The 17,910-nt window shown below is 32.6% G+C and overlaps 1 protein-coding gene across 3 annotated transcripts in view; it reads left to right on the forward strand.

Moving 5' to 3' along the window:
* The window catches only part of LOC145325348 (uncharacterized), a 49,083-nt gene that overhangs the window by 1,774 nt on the left and 29,399 nt on the right, over positions 1-17,910 (forward strand). For 2 of the 3 annotated variants that reach the window (XM_080168351.1, XM_080168366.1), the window contains exons 2-11: positions 3,847-3,916; positions 6,073-6,171; positions 6,823-6,864; positions 7,647-7,730; positions 8,180-8,228; positions 8,717-8,787; positions 10,441-10,548; positions 10,818-10,877; positions 11,401-11,464; positions 13,074-13,116. In XM_080168351.1, coding sequence (XP_080024477.1) covers positions 6,098-6,171; positions 6,823-6,864; positions 7,647-7,730; positions 8,180-8,228; positions 8,717-8,787; positions 10,441-10,548; positions 10,818-10,877; positions 11,401-11,464; positions 13,074-13,116 — 595 coding nt within the window. In that variant the 5' untranslated portion in view covers positions 3,847-3,916; positions 6,073-6,097. The remainder of the gene's footprint in view (positions 1-3,846; positions 3,917-6,072; positions 6,172-6,822; positions 6,865-7,646; positions 7,731-8,179; positions 8,229-8,716; positions 8,788-10,440; positions 10,549-10,817; positions 10,878-11,400; positions 11,465-13,073; positions 13,117-17,910) is intronic. The other variant, XM_080168358.1, reaches the window with a different exon arrangement.

The raw sequence follows: 17,910 nt of genomic DNA on the forward strand, positions 1-17,910 counted from the left end.
CTGTTACTTCAGTAAATAGGCCAGGAAAGAAGCAATAACATGAAAGAAATATCTAGGGACCAATTAAATGTGTTTCATAAGAAACAGAGGTTGATAAATTGTTGACAAATTTTTAGATTAAGTTTGATGACGTATTTGTTGCGTCATTGATTTCCACTAATGTCCAAATGTGGTATCCACCGAGGATAAATGGCAGACACCGGAGTTCAATTAGATTACGGCAGTGTGACAGACGTGGACACCTTACTATAGAGAAGCTACGCTTCTCTAGCATTCACTAAATAATAATCAACATCTATTTCAGTTGTCACTTTATTGAAGGTCTAAAGAGTACTAAAGCTATATACAACAAACAATAACTACACAGATAGGAATAAATAATCATAACATAAAAGCATTATAATACATATACAATAGTCAGTTTGGGCAATAATGATCCCCCATCCCTGGAAAGGGTGGGGGATTAACAATACAGTTTTAACCATAATAAAGCTTGACAGATTCAATCATTAATTTTAGACATGGGGAGGGGGTCGGCAGACCCCTTCCCCAGGACTCGGGGGAGGGCCGTTGGCCCTTCCCCGAACCCCGGTCAGGGGTGCCATAGGCATGGCTCACGGTTGCCGAATACCACACAAACATAAAAGATCCTTTAAAGCCACTTTACTAATTATTTAATGGTAATTTTGTTTAAAGCCTTGAAACGTTGTTTTTCGAAGATTTGTTGAACCAAACTTGGAATTAAAATATTGGTATTTTTGAAAGCACTTTTAAAACTGACAATATATGTTAATCATGTACATAAATAGCACAGCAAAGTATTAAAGAAGCACAGCAACATAAAGACTGATAGATTTTTAGCAAATAAAGGAATAATAAATTGATTGAGTATATAATTTGAACAACTTTAACACAGAAATATTATATGAAGTCTTAATAAAAGTTTTTGTTACAACAACAAAAAACATTCAATAAGTCAATTGCTTTAAACTTATGTGCCCTTTGCAAAAAAAGCCGTATTTGACTCGCCTTTAAATCATACTTTGATTATAGAGTAGCAGCGCTACTAAAAGGAAAACCTTAGGACAGGATCTTACTACACTACAGTGTTTGCAAACAAAACAAAAAATTGCAAATCATCATAGACCACTGAAACTAATGAATATTTGCTCCAAGTGTGCATAGGCTGATGAAATGTTGTAAATTAAAGCGGTGTCGCCACTAGCCTGTAGGGGTAGTATACAGGGTCTATTGATACGCATAACTTTGAACCAAATTAATATGACGCCCTTAAGACAACCACCTCTTTGATTGCACGACCCTTGTCTAGAAGTCCCAAGTAAATAAAACTGATAAAAAAGAGTATTTTTAAATCCTTGAACACTCTCAGCAACCCACTAAATAGCCTAAAACCTTACTACTGTAAATACAGGAACATATTAAAATATTTTAGTGATCTCTAAAATCATTCAAAAAGACCTTTTACAGCTGTATAAATAAAAAAAATTACAAAACCCTTTTTAAATATTTTCTACAATTGTAAATATTTTTCTGTCATATTTTTCTATGTTACATAACCAAATATGGTTTTATCAAATACAACTTATTTCTTCAGTCATGGAATTTTAAATTAGCCGAATGAAAAGATATATTATAAATAGATAACTTTAGCAGTCTTAAACAAATTTAGAGTATGCTTCTTTAAAATGATCATTTTATCAAAAAGTGTTGCAAGTTTTGTAGGTTTTAGTCTGTAGCTCAAGATATCGAAAACTACTGCAACGATTCTTAAATTTGTCGGATGTTTTTTTTTTAGATTTTAGTTTTTGTATGGTTTTAGGCTACTTTTCCTTCCATGCAACCCAACCTCTTCCAATACGGAGCCCATAGTTGGCAGGGTCGCAGCCACAATTTATTTGTAATGTAATTTCAAAAATAAAAGCAAATTTTTCGACTGGGTAGGTAATTTAAGATGTAATGATTCCCATACTCACATTTTTCTTTTTAAAATTTCCTCTTGGGGCACAGCCCCTAGAGGCTAGGGGGGAAGCCGCTGGTTAAAAAATAAGGTAATAAGGATTTTGACTGAATTTTATTTTAGAAGTAATTGTCCTCTATTTCTAATTACCCTAATAAACAAACACACAGGTTGATAGTGGACAACAAAGCTACTCTGCAAGTTTTTCCATATGTTTGGGTTGATTTAATACATTTCTATGCCAGGGAGGGATAGAAAATTGGACTGTAAATCATACTGCTTCTAATTTATTTTTGTAAACACTTGCTTGATTTTTAACCTTGGGGACTCTTGATTTGGTTTACAAACTAACAATGTCCAAACTTTTCCACCAAAATACTTTGGGTAATTTTGTTTCTCTTAATCAATTCTTAATTCTTCAATTTCAACTATTGTTTTTTCTACCGACCTTACCTGTTTTTGTTAGTATTGTGTATGACTAAATATCTCTTTTAAATGTTTCAATAAAGCTCTTTATAGTGCCTATAAAAATGACGTCATACAGTACAAATGACCAATGACAGGCCATTATAAACAGACTAAATTACTAATGACAGGCCAGTATACATTTTAATTGACCAATGGTAGGCCAGTATACATTTTAATTGACCAACGGTAGGCCAGTATACATTTTAATTGACCAATGGTAGGCCAGTATACATTTTAACTGACCAATGGCAGACCAGTATTACGTAATTTTTATAGGCACTATAAAAAGCTTCTGTTTCAATTACAGTACTGCCCTATACAGATAACACGGCAGCTGTATATAAAACATTTCATTGTCAATTAAAAGTTTTTGATATTGTATTTCATGCAGCTGCGCCATTATTGTACCTTATCGTTCTTGCTCCCTTATATTTCACCATTAAAACATGTCAACCGTTTCTTGCCGTGTCGACATATCTGTCTCAGTTGTCTGAAACCACTCAATTTGATTACAAATAGGTTTTGGAGAGAATTTGTTTATTTTGTGACATATTATACATGCATTGCATACTAAGAGATATAAGTTTTCCGGAATTGTAATCTAGGGAGTAGATTTGAAATCTGCATCAAATTTTAAGGATTTTTTATAAAATTCGTTATTTGTTTAATTCTTTATCTAAAAGCGGAAATACAAATTAAGTTAATTAATTTTGGCATCCGTGATTGGTGGATTTAAAAAATCTGCGCTCTGATTGGATGTCGTACATCATTCAACCAATTAGAGCGCAGGTAGTTTAAAATCCACCTATCCTATTGGTCAAAATTAATTAACTTAAAATGTATTTCCGCTTTTAGATAAAGAATTTTACAAAAAACGAATTTTATAAAAAATCCTTAAAATTTGATGCAGATTTCAAATCTACTCCCTACATTAAAATTCCGGAAAACTTATATCTCTTATTGCATACGTCATCGATTTGCTAGTACAAAGTTAGCGATGAAAGTTAAAACAAAGATGTGGTATAAAAAGACTACAATGTAGAGAAGTTTTAGTTTTAGTTTTATATTACTAGCGGCTTCGTCCAGTGACTTGTCAAGTTTTTATTTTGAGTGGGGTAGAATGAAGGGATTTAAAAAGTTTGAGGGGGTAAACACCTCTTTAACCCCCTGTAGACGTTTATGGCTACATCCATAATAGAGAAAAATAGCTTAAAACTTAGATCTAAAATTATAATAGCCTTAAACCATCACTAGAATATTTTAAGCTTATCTTAAACATTAAAAAACCGATTGGTCCAGTAGCCATTGAGATCTTATACTTCAGAAGAAAAAAATCTTTCTACATTTTATAATTATTTTTGTTGTTGTTAACTTTAGACATTAAGTTTATAAAATTTTAGATAATGGTAAGAAGAATTATGTGTATGGTTGTTTTGATCCTGAGCTTACCCTAACAGTAGGTGACAATAGGTATATACTTTTTCTCATTTAAAAGAATGTTGTTTATAAAAGTTTTTAAAGACTTCTTTATCATAACGATTATTATTTTTGCATCGCGGGTACTTTACATTTACTAACTTTCAGAAACAAAAAATCCGTTAAAAACACTAGCTGCAAGACTACTCATACACTTTTTTATTACAATTTCTGTATTTGTCTTAAGATTTTCTTAGCCTAACTTTTTCAGTAGCGAAGCTACTCTATAGTCAATTTGTCTGTCCGTCAGTCCCTACAGCTTTGGAGGAAGCGTGATTTTCTCGGAAGCTAATGAAGATAGACAGTTGAAATTTTCATTTAAGAGTCCTATGAAAAATGCTCCAAAAGATATAAACCTTATCATTAAAAGTTTTTGTTTTTCATCTCTTTTACTCTTCTTTGTTATGACAACTGAACATCTGCTCTATAACTCAATTTGCCCATAAGTCAGGAATAAGGGATGGGAAACGTAGGAAAATATTATTTCAGGCCTATTTCAAGCCTAGGCCTAATAAACCAGTTTTGGGATGGCGCAGTGGTTCGTCCTAAACGCTAATGAAAAAGCTGTGTGTGTGTGTGTAGATAAAGTATAGAATCAAATTCAGGTAGCTAGTTTGAAGTAAAAAACATAACTTTTTATAAACCTATAAATTAATGGCTTTTGTTAAAATGAAGTTTTTCTCTCCCAAAATTTTTTTATCTTTTACTTTGGTAATTTGAACTGTCAGAAAGCTATCGTTGGGTTTCCCTCAGACAGATTTTAGTTTGTATTATTTGCATTTTTATTAATGAGTAAAAATTTTTTTTGAAAATTTCATTGCTAATTAAAATTCAAAATAAATAAAACAAGGATGACAACATCCATAAGTAGCGAAGCTCAAAATTTATGATTGTATATCAGGAAAAAAATACTATAAAGCAGTGTCATATGATAAATATTAATATTGGTAAAATAGGGAAATCATCACACCTTTAAAATCACGCAACCTTATAATCATGAAAACTTAAAAATCTAGGAATCGATCTAGCACCGCAATTAATAGACAAATCTTAATGAAACTTAATGGAAATATGTAGAACATAAGCATACTCAATCCCTGATAATTTCAACCGCCAATCCTGAATAGGAATTGAGAAAACCATGAAAACCTAAAAAATCTAGGAATCGATCTAGCACCCCAATTAATAATAAAATATTAATAAAACTTGGTGAAAATATGTAGAATATAATATTAATTAATCCCTGAAAATTTCAGCCCTTTATCTTAAAAAGGAGTTGAGAAAATCATAAAACCGTAAAATCTAGGAATCGATCTAGCACCCCAAATAACAAACAGACGGACAAAACAATGTATATATTAGATGGGCATATATAGTGGGAATCTTCACTAAAAGTTTCAGCTGTCTATCTTGAATAGGAGCCGAGAAAATCACGTTTCCCCCAATTCATTAATTACGGACAGACGGACGGACGGACAGACGGACGGACAGACGGACGGACAGACGGACGGACGGACATTGTGAATTATAGAGTAGCTTCGCTACTAAAAATATGCACTTGGGTAACATTCTATCAAGTTCTTTGGATACTATATTGTAATGATATATCTGTACTGTGTTGTATTGTACAAATATTAGGGTTAAGGTGTTGTATCAATTCTGTATTAAATTTTTAAAATTCAAAATACAACATCTAATTTATAAACTACCAAATGAAAATTCGTAGCTACCTTCCTTCCCAAAAAATAATCCCATTATTTTTGTTTTTTCTATATGGCCCTTTTTTAATGTTTAACTCTAAGCAGATCTAATAATTAAACTAATGTGATCTAACACCATTTATATTTATTTTTTCGTAGCAGACAAATCATTATTTTTTCTAGAATTGTCTGCTTCTAAATTTCCGCCAATTGGTGATTGGTTGATACAAAACAGGCCGATTCTTATTGGTTTAGAGCGATAGCTACTTGGAAGCGTCCGCCAGTTTGATAGGAATTTGTAATAGTTGCAATATCCCTTTAGAATCTAGGCCGGGACCTAATTAATGGCCAGGTTTCCTATCCCTTATCCCTGCTATAAGTCGATTCCAGGATTTTTTTTGTGCTTTGCTACTTATGTTGTCATCCTTAATTAATTTTATTTGATTTCAGATGTTGTTGTTTATTAATTGTGTTGATGGATATGTTATTAAGCATGACTGCCCTAGCTATAACTACTTATTCCATCATATTATTACATCCATCTCTAAGGTAAAATTTTGTATGATCATTTTAAAACACGTAGCATGCTTAAAGATTATATATCAAGGATGACAACATCAATAAAAGCAAAGTCTTAAAACGGTAGGACAAACGGACATTAAAATTTGTAAAGTGTCAGAACTGAATAATCAGAATTTAAATGTATAAAAGTTGAAACAAAATTGCAAGTAAATTTGTTGAAAAACTGCTTAAATATAGGATAATGTTTAAGGTCATACTTACATTTTTAGGACTTGATTATAGAGATGCATCACTTATAATATCGTTCTTTGATTTCCTAGGAATTAGTATTCCACAAATCAGACCAATCGGATGATTATATCTCATAAAAGTTAATGTTAAAAAAAGTTAAGAACATGTTTAAAATGGATGTACGGACATTCTGGCAACGATTATAGAGTTGCTACGCTTTCTAACTCGTACCTAACTAATACATGAATCATCATGCAAAGTTTGAAATCAACATGCCAAAATGAACGAAAAAGCTATCCTTTCTGGTCGTACGGACCTACCCTAATTGTAGAAAAGCTTTTCTTTTAAAAATAAATGTAAAAGGGAGAGTTTGAAATAACTTACAATTTTAACATATCATAAAAAACACATAAAAAGAACATTTATCGATATTTATGCACTTTTTAGGTTCGGGGACACTTCAGTTAATGGTATTGAACAAGCAGAATGGTGAGTAAAACACATTTCTTTATTTATTCGAATCCGGTGGATTGGAACCGGTTCTCATCTATACGAAAAAACTATGTCTAGCATCGTATTATATCCAGTTTTCTACAAATATAAAAATGTACAATCAAAAGATTAAAACCAATTTTTTTAGCCCGTGCCTTCGGCATCTAAAACAACTGATTTTAATCTTATAATTGTATATTTTGCATCCGCGGAAAGCTGTTTATAATACGATGCGAGAAATAACCATTAAAGTATTTTATGTTCCTAACTTTGCAGACTTCAAAGCATAAAAGTTTGCTATTTAAAGTCACATATACGTAACCAATTTCAGTGGTTGGGTATAATTTAATAGATAAAGATCTCATTTTCTCATATAATTATTTACTAACAGACAGTCAAACGTACAATATTCTTTTTGGCCAGAAAACAATGTTGTCAAAAATTTAAAGGATATAATCTCAAATAAACATTAATTGAATATTATTTCTTAAGAAACAGGATGGAGGGGAAAATAACCATTAATTTTAATTTACACAGGGGGTATAAAAGCCTGATTTGGGCCAAGGCATTCCCCCTAGTCTGTCATTTAATTGTCGCTCATATGACACTGCAGCAGTAGGAACCATTCAGTTATAATGCGAAATTAAGTATGCTTGTTAAATTCCTCCTTATTCTATGTTAAATATGAGCCCATTGGTCAGGGGAATCTACTATAATTTGAGCAATTGTGAGCTATATAGTAGATTTGCTACAAAAAAATAAGTCTATTTTATTCCTAGGGAATCAACAAATGTTTTATCTGGAGAATGTAATGAGGATAAAAGGAATTTGATCTGGAATAGATTACCAAAATGTCTTCCAAAGTAAGAAAAATTTAAACAATAACAATTTTGTTCATAAGTAGAGCATCCAGGTAGTGAAGATTAAAGTAAATGGAATCTGAAATAGAATAGAATAATTTTATGATGTTGTTCCAGAGTATGTTTAAAACTTATTTCTATGGCTTCAAAACTGATTGGATCAGAACCGGTTCTGAGCACAACTGAAAAATCAAGTATCGTATCGTATTACAGACATTTTCTACAAATAATAGAATAAAAAAGATGAATGATAGCAGTCCAAGCCTTCGGCCCCTCGGAGAATAACTGGAATTAATCAATTAATTTTTCCTTTTAAGCTGTCTATTATCTAACCAAGTCAACTATGATTATAAAGTTTCTTGTTATACAAGCTGCAAGAATTCACGTACACACCTTTATGTAAATTGTGTAGAATAGATCCGATGTAAATTTATAAAATATACTGTTTTTAGAAATGAAACAATTGCAATTCCTTTTCCTCCAGATCCAAATGTAATACAGGTAAAAAGTAAATATTAATCTTAGTTTTACTAGCTGCTTTTTCCTTACCATCTTGGGGCGTTGTATTCAATGGATTATAAAGGGCAGATCTATAGCCTAAAACCACCCCAAGTCTTAAGCTTCTTACAGAAAAAAACCTAACTAATTTAAAATATGACTAGCGACTACGTCAATTGAGGCCTCTAGGGTCACTTGAGGTAAGGTTGGGGAGGCGGGAATCGACCCTCCACTTTGAATTATAGTTTGAAAAGAAAAGTAGAAAAATTCTCTTTGGCGGGTGTAGATACCTTCCCATGAACCTTCCTAGGACCTATGAGAAGCTACATTGTAGAGGAGAACCATATCGGTTCAGCGGTTAGCTATATCCTTCAGTACACATAGTTAGACACACTGATATCTTGGGTTTACCTATAGTCAAACAAATAATTAGGCAAACATCCCATTTATATTTGTTATTGTAAAAATATTTATTATAACATTAATTTCAGTATTTTCCTAATCGTATTGAGCTGCCTCGGTGTTCAGGAGCCTGTTATGAAAATGGACATCTTTACCAAAGGTATAGTTTGAAGAGTAGCATCTCTACAAGTGTACTTTTGTGACTACGTGTGATTGATTTTAGTATTTATGTGATGATTTTGATACCTTCTGATGGTTGTATCTTATGTATGGTTTCCAGAACCTCTTAAACATATCATTCAGGGTTCTATAAATTCCAGAAAAATCACTGAAATATTTTAGTGTGGCATTAAACATCCAGTTTATTCAGGACTTATCCTATTTTATAAAGTAGTATCCTATTTTGTCTGTAATGAAGGATCTCGCTAACTGCTGAACCGATATTGTTCTTCTACACATTGAAGCTTTTTATAGATCCAGGGAAGGTTTTTTAAAACTATTTTTTGGAAAGGTATATATCAACCCTCCCAAAAAAGCCCCCAATCCCCCCCAAAAAGTACATTTTTTGTTAAAAATTAACTTGAAACTGAGAGGGGTTGACACTTTTTAAGTGCTTGTAGAGGCTTCTATGGGTGTAGCCGCTAGTTTTTTCATAAGTTTCATAACATGTATGGATGTTTTTCTTCTTGTTTTATATTTCAAATTTAGAACGTTTTTCAACCTATTTACAATAAAAATACACTTCTTGTTAAAATTCCAATAATGATTCCGTTAACTTTTATTCATTTCAAGAAAACTTGATGTTCAGCAGAAATGATTGATTTCTAAAAGTAAATTTGTGACGTCACGCGCAGTTGTTTGATTTGTAAATATAGTCGGTCTTCCAATAAATGACTCAATACATAGGGTAGGGATGTTGACAACTCTTCATATCTCTTAAAGAGTAGTCTTTTATCTTTTGTTTTAGGGTAATACATGTGTAACATGTGAAATAAATTTTTAATGTTTCTTAGTTTGATAGAGGCTTCAATGTTCATCGATAAAATTATTTTGAAACCTAACTTCGGTGATTTTCCTTTAAGTGCCTTGCGAGTAATAAACCCCCCACTACCCTCTAATATCGTAATATAAAATTAATGAAAATAAGGGTGGGGTCCCAGGAGGTGAAAATACCTATTGGGCGAAGACGCTAGTTCATTATAATCTAACTTAACTTGAACTAAAGTAATAAACGATAAACTGCAACCTCCAATTCCACTTATTTAAAATTAATGACGGGTGGGAGGGGTCTGTGTTCAACAAGGCACTTTGAATGAAGATTAATTTTTTATTAGAAAATATGTCAACAGCCTAACATGTATGTACATAAACAATTTAAATATACACAGAGATCAAAGTACACAGTTTACCTACGTTTACAAACGACAATTATGATGCAAATTTACAAAGTAGAAATTTCACAATTTTATTTAGTTTGAGAGCAAAGAGTATGCAAGCGTAGCTTATAAAATAACATCTAATCTGTAAGTCTAACACAAATAGTAAAGTACAATGTCTTTAGGGATAAATATGTCTGGTTCTTGTTATTTTAGGACAAAATTTGTTTTTGATATAGATTTCTACTTCTTTAAACTTAACTTGAACCTCCTATCAATGTCAATACTTAGCTGTAATTTTTGTAATTATATATTTAGTTGTAAAGCTAGTGAAACAGTACTGCAGGATGTTCCAGTTATTCTGGAAACTATTTCTGGACACTCTACAGTTAAACTCTAGTTATAGAGTAGCTACTAACATAAAATTCTATATTTAGTTGCAAAGCTAATGAGACAGTACTGCAGGATGTTCCAGTTATTCTGGAGACTATATCTGGACAGTCGACTGTGGAAGTTTGTAGCACTGTCAAACTTGAAGTCCATGTGTAAGTGTTATATTTGCTTTTATATTATGTTAGAGCATGTTACTTCGGGTTATTTTTTTCTTTTGAATAGAAGCATTAAATGTGAAACCATTACCACCTGAATACACTTTTCTAAAACGTCCAAGCTAATATATTGTTTGATTCATTTCTACAATACACAAAATGAAATGAAAATGATTGCTAAAATTGAAAAATATCTTCATGTCTTATAATAGCGTATTTTCATTAAAAATCGGTTGAAAAACATTCTAATTTTCTATTTTATTAAGATCATGTAGCTGTGGATGTGGAGATATAGAATGCAATGAATTACAAGAATTCAATGAAAGGTATAAATATTTTAAACACAGACATGCAGAGGTGGGGTGAGGGGGTGTTTGAAATCACCCCCATAGCATAATTAAGGGCAATGGTCAAATTACCAGGTTCACTTCCCCCTACCACAAACCTGTGCACTTCTTTGATTTTAAAAGAGATTTTTTAGGATCTGATCATAAATAATGATAAGTTTTATATCTTGCATACAGATTTTTGTAGGCGTAGCAATTCTGTAAACATTACCAGAAAGTACGTGTGTCCATTTAAATGTTTGATTTTGTTTTATAGCTATTTTGACATTATTGAACTATAAAATTATTTTGATTTTTGGAATGCTGACTCGTATGATGCTTGATCAGCATCTCATTAAGTTTAACCATTTTGCATTTTTATGAATTGTACAAAAAATGAATGTTGCATCTAATATTATAATGTCAATACTTTTTATTGTATGATTTTGTTCAATTTTCTGACTGGATAAAGCAATTCAACTTAAATTAATCCCTTGTATTAAATGTTTTATTATTGTTTTAGAAGTTGTTCTTGTATATGTAAGAATAGTTCTGTCAGAGGCCAATGTATGGCTCAATATAATAAGGTAAGTTCTAGTAGATGTTCTTGTATTTGTAAGAATTGTTCTGTCAGAGGCCATTGTATGGCTCAATATAATAAGGTAAGTTCTAGTAGATGTTCTTGTATCTGTAAGAATAGTTCTACTAGAGGTCAATGTATGGCTCAATATAATAAGGTAATTTCTAGTACATGTTCTAGTATCTGTAAGAATAGTTCTGTCAGAAGCCAATGTATGGCTCAATGTAATAAGGATAGTAGATGTTCTTGTTTCTGTAAAAATAGTTCTACTAGAGGTCAATGTATGGCTCAATATAGTAAGTTAAGTTCTAGTAGATGTTCTTGTATCTGTAAGAATAGTTCTGTCAGAGCCCAATGTATGGCTCAACATAATAAGGTAAGTTCTAGCAGATGTTCTTGTATCTGTAAGAATAGTTCTACTAGAGGTCAATGTATGGCTCAATATAATAAGGTAAGTTCTAGTAGATGTTCTTGTATCTGTAAGAACAGTTCTGTCAGAGGCCAATGTATGGCTCAATATAAAAAGGTAAGTTCTAGTAGATGTTCTAGTATCTAAAAGAATAGTTCTGTCAGAGGCCAATGTATGGCTCAATATAATAAGGTAAGTTCTAGTAGATGTTCTTGTATCTGTAAGAATAGTTCTGTCAGAGGCCAATGTATGGCTCAATGTAATATGGATAGTAGATGTTCTTGTTTCTGTAAAAATAGTTCTACTAGAGGTCAATGTATGGCTCAATATAGTAAGGTAAGTTCTAGTAGATGTTCTTGTATCTGTAAGAATAGTTCTGTCAGAGGCCAATGTATGGCTCAATATAATAAGGTTAGTTCTAGTAGATGTTTTAGTATCTGTAAGAATAGTTCTGTCAAAGGTCAATGTATGGCTCAATATAATAAGGTAAGTTCTAGTAGATGTTCTTGTATCTGTAAGAATAGTTCTGTCAGAGGCCAATGTATGGCTCAATATAATAAGGTAAGTTCTAGTAGATGTTCTTGTATCTGTAAGAATAGTTCTGTCAGAGGCCAATGTATGGCTCAATATAAAAAGGTAAGTTCTAGTAGATGTTCTAGTATCTAAAAGAATAGTTCTGTCAGAGGCCAATGTATGGCTCAATATAATAAGGTAAGTTCTAGTAGATGTTCTAGTATCTAAAAGAATAGTTCTGTCAGAGGCCAATGTATGGCTCAATATAATAAGGTAAGTTCTAGTAGATGTTCTAGTATCTGTAAGAATAGTTCTGTCAGAGGCCAATGTATGGCTCAATATAATAAGGTAAGTTCTAGTAGATGTTCTAGTATCTGTAAGAATAGTTCTGTCAGAGGCCAATGTATGGCTCAATATAATAAGGTAAGTTCTAGTAGATGTTCTTGTATCTGTAAGAATAGTTCTATGAGAGGACAATGTATATAATAAGGTACGTCTTTTTATAACGCAGCAATGATTGTTGAAGTATTGCCTTTTTGTAAAGCATTCAGTGCAGTTATCTTATCAGTCGAAATTGATATATTGTAAGAAAAAAAATATAGACCATTCTTTAAAGAAATTAAAATTACAAATACATTGGTAATTTAGGCCGTCTAACATAGGAATATTATATTTACTGTACATTTTTTTTCAGATTTGGGATGAAAATTCTTGCACATGTAGATGTAGACAAGATCGTAAGTTTTTAAACTTTTCAAGTGTAGAGATTAATCATAATTTAAAACAAGAATGACAACATCTATAAGCAGCAAAGAACTAAAAAATCATGGAAAGACAAATAGACAAATTGAATCACAGACAAGTTGATAAATATGGTTCGTCCTTTTCCCCTAAACCGATTCTATGAATAACTTGTAGAGTAGCTTTGCTGGGGAAAAATCCAACCCATACCTTAAATTATGTATTTATTCTAATGAAAATAAAAGACTATAAAATATTATCAAAATTAGACAAATTTAAAACAATTTAATATAATATTTAAGTAAAAAAGCACGTATAAAGACCTATTTATTAAAATGGGGAAATAAGATCTATAAAACGAAGACCCTAAAAGGTAAAGTGAGAGACAATACCCCTTTTAATAGAATGGTCATAGTACAGCTAAAAAATTATTAGCAAAAATTATCAGTATAAATTAACATTAGTAAAACAACACAAGAATCATAAAATTAGAGGTTTCGAGATAAACAAACTAAATTAAAAGAATGAAAATTTGTAAAATTAAAGATGACATTGAAAAAACATTATTAAAAAAAAAAACTAATTTGAAACCAATAGTTTAATGTATTCTTGATGTAAAATAAAATAAAATGTGATCTTACTAATTTATGAAATGCTTATTGTAATTTAGTTGAGATATGCACACACTTTTAAAATGCAAAATCTTAATAATCAGGTCGCCAATTTCCCTAAAACATAAAAATCAACACAAAAATAAAAGTCATCCTTTTTGTCTCTCTTTTTCCTAAGGCTTCAGGGCCTATAAAAGTAAACCTGGAAAAGAGAAACAGTGAGTCGTGATACGGAATTACTATATTACACATACTCTTTAAAAAATTCTAAAATTTAAGGGAAGACTCCCTTCTCTTTCTTTGGAATTTTCTTGAGGGTCTTGGCGGCTCAAACTTAGGATTTTCATTTAAAACACACCTAAAAAATAAAAAGTTTTGTTAGATAAATTCATAAATACTTTGTTAAATAAATTGTAGAATATCATTTGATGTTGGTCAATTGAGATATATTTAAGGATAAGGCCTTCTTAGGGCCTAAAAGCTTAGGCATCCGAACGGATAGTTATCTCCAAGTTTTTGTTCTGAAGAGAACTCCTATAGCTTGGTGCCCTGCACCATTAAATTGCAAGTTACTACGGGACTAAATAGGAATAACAAAGGGAAAGCACGGTGGTGGCCCCGCCACTACGGTTGATGATAGCTCATTATCTGACGGCCGATACTAACAAACCGGATCTTCCCTCAAGCTTCTGAAGTCCAAAAAGGTTGGAGATCGTTATCTATTCGGACAATTTAACATTTTCGAATAAGAACTCTGAATAAGTTCACGTCTTAAAGGTAGTTTTATTTTGCTAATACTCTGGAAGATCGGTTCGGAGCTAGCCTAGTGATTTTCTTACCTGACAAAGGTACCTAACAAAGAACTACACGCCTCACGGGGATACAGGCAGCAGGACGGAATATTGTAGTCATGTTCGCATGACTCTAGTAACCACAATAGATACTTCCAGTTTAAAAGTGTTGGCAAAGTTAGATACCTAGGAATAAAAAGTTCTCAGATTAAATAGCAATATAAAGTTATCAGTAATATTTTGATACCATTTTCGGATTAGGGCTTCTAAACAAAAGATTATCTCTTAAGCGAACTTGGATTTAGGATCGGTGTAATATAATATCACCATTCTAAGGTTAGATATACTCGCCGAACAGAGATTAATGCGTCACTGATCTGGAAAGGAGACATTGGTGAGAGATTGTAGTCCTGTGATAAAGGATTACATTTGTCCCTAGAACCCGGAGGTGACCCATAAAATTGGTTCCGTTACCGGATAAACCCAGGTAAGGTTTAACTTTTCCTTTAGGGGGGGAGAGGGCTACAAAGCCACTAAATAAGTCTTACCGCTAGATATCCATAGTCAGAATTAACATCGTATTCTTCTAAGCCTCGAATATATGTCCTGAAAATGGAAGATAATATTATTGATAATATAGACGAGGATGTATTAAATCCTCCACCATATAACCCTGATTATCAACCTAACCTAGATAATACTGAAGATCAGTATTTACACTTAGAAACTATAAATGATCAAATCGAGGAAATACCTCGAATTCAAACTGAGCCTGAGGTTCACACAATACCAGCCATGTTTGTTTTAAATAAAAGACGTAGAAATAGAATCTTGCATAGGCCACAATTACATCTCAACCCCCAAAATGAGATAGAGCATAATACACAAACAATAAAACAAGAACAAACAGGCACAAAGCCTAAAATTAAAAAAGAAAATAAACCATCATCAGATCCACCAGAATATGAATCTGAATCTAGCGACTACTCAGAAAAACGAAAAAATAAAAAACATACAAATAAAAAATACAGACACTATGATCCTCTCAATCCTCATGGCTTTGAGGATAGGCGACATCATAAACATCATGAACACCGTCACAAACAAAAAAACAAACAAAGCGATAGCGACAAAGAGGACAGAAGGAAAGACGAAAAAAACTTCTCAATGCCAAAGAGAATGAATAAACGCAGAGACAGTAGTAGTCCAACATCAAGTTCAAGTTCCAGTTCATCTGATACCGAATCAGATTGGGACAGACGAACATCCTCTAACAATAGAGATAATAGAAATAGAGAGGAAATGATCGAAATGAACATATTAGAAAATAAACTAACCTCTGAACAGATGGATAAGTTGAGACTTCTCCTCCAAGACTCGCCCAGCCATACAGATCTAAATATTAAAAAAATTATAAAACTTATCCCAAACAATCTAGTATGGGGTACCGCTGAACATGAGCGTATTTTCCGCCAAATAAAATACCTTGGCAAAATACCTAACCTATATGGGGAACAAACCAATCCCTATACCTTCTTCAACACTTTTAAATACTTAGAAACATATATAAAACCATTCACCCATAGTTCCTATAACAACATAATAATCCACTATTTTAACCCAGAATCAAGGAACAAATTGGACATGCTAGAAATAGATCCTAATGTGCTAAGTGCACAGGATTTCGTAAAAGCCATCCTAACTACCATAGGTGCCGAAATACTTGGGCCACAGGACTATGAAAGGCGCTTCCATACCTATAGGATAACGACAGAGGACGAGGACAGACCTAACAAAGCTGTCATAAATCTAGCTGCAATGTTGCAAAAAACGGGAAATTCCCACGAAAATCAAATGGCTAAACTTAGAGAAAAAGTGTGTTTTTATCTGGTACCGCAATATTTGCAATCTGCATTTTTGGCAACGACAAATATACCAAATTGCACAAAAGAGACAATACTAAACTGGTTTAGCAACAATCGCAGCTATTATCATGCAGCTGTGGACAGAAAAAGAAGGATGGAAAAACAGAAAAACGGGAATGTTAATCAATTAGGAAAAAATCGCCTAAATTCCCTAACAGCCAAAAAAGAGACACCAAAAGATAATGGCAAAAATAAAGGACAACAAAATGATAAAAATGCCAAAGATGTATCTACAAAACCTAAACCTGTTTGCGAACATTGCAAAAAAGGACATTATAGCAAACATTGTCTTAAACACCCAGACCCAGCTATAAGGAAAGCTAACGGGGAATGGTGGGACAAAAAGAAAAAAGAGAAGGAATTAGCCAATCGCATCGTATGCCTACTATGTAATTCTGACACACATGGTAGTGCCGATTGTCACTATTACCCCAATGTGACACCGGCCCAAGAACAATGCCCTAGATGCCTACATTATGGGATAACGAGACGCCATCATCCACTGGCAGCATGTACTTTACCACTGCCAGCGGAAAAAAACGGCTAAGGCCGCCGAGTACTTCTCAAGAAATCAATAAAATACATAATACGGATTCTTGGGAAATACCCGGCGCCCCTGACAAAGGGAAAAACTCACCTGCTATAAACAAACATCAAATATCCATTCCAGTGGCAGTTACACTCACTCTAAAAACAGAAATAAATAATGAAAATCAAGAAATTAAACTACTGGAATGTTCAACCAATAAAGACAAACAAAATAACCCTGTAAATATTCCACTTAATTATGATATGCAAGATGAATCTGTAAATAATAAATCAGCAGCCCCTGGCAGCTTAAATGAAGGTAACAGCTGTGATATTGTAAATAGTAATAGTATAAATAATGACCAAATATTAGATATCAATTTGACAGAAACCATACCTGTCAAAGAAATTGTAAAAAAGGGTATATCCGAAAAACTACAAGAGCTTAAAGAATCAGAAAACGAACCAATTAAAGACAGCAATAGTAACAACTTACCCATTCCGAGCGAAGACAAAGCCAATAGCACCATACTTGAACACTCAACACTATATCCTAAAATAGAAATAAAAAATGTTAGTAGTAATTCTGATGATACCCAATCTATTGAAGAAAATGACTTAAAAATTCTTTCCGAAGAAAACCCTTCAATGGAAGATACCCCTGAATATGATATAGATGAAAACGATCTATTAACAGATATTACAGGATTAACTAGGGCTGAAATCATGGCCGAAATCGAAAAAATTGAATTAGACAGTGACAAAGACTCTATATCAGACTTAAGTGACTTAGATAGTAGCGATTTTAGCTCAGATGAGGATGAAAAAAATCCCCCATCAATCTCCGAATCCGGATTAGAAAAAATATTTGAAAATTTCGAGTATCGGGGAGATAAATCTGTAGAGGAACACTTATTGAACATCAATCAAACCAT

Source organism: Acartia tonsa, chromosome 1 (genome assembly GCF_053477335.1).
Source record: "Acartia tonsa isolate MP-2025a chromosome 1, ASM5347733v1, whole genome shotgun sequence".
Classification (NCBI taxonomy): Eukaryota; Metazoa; Arthropoda; class Copepoda; order Calanoida; family Acartiidae; genus Acartia; species Acartia tonsa.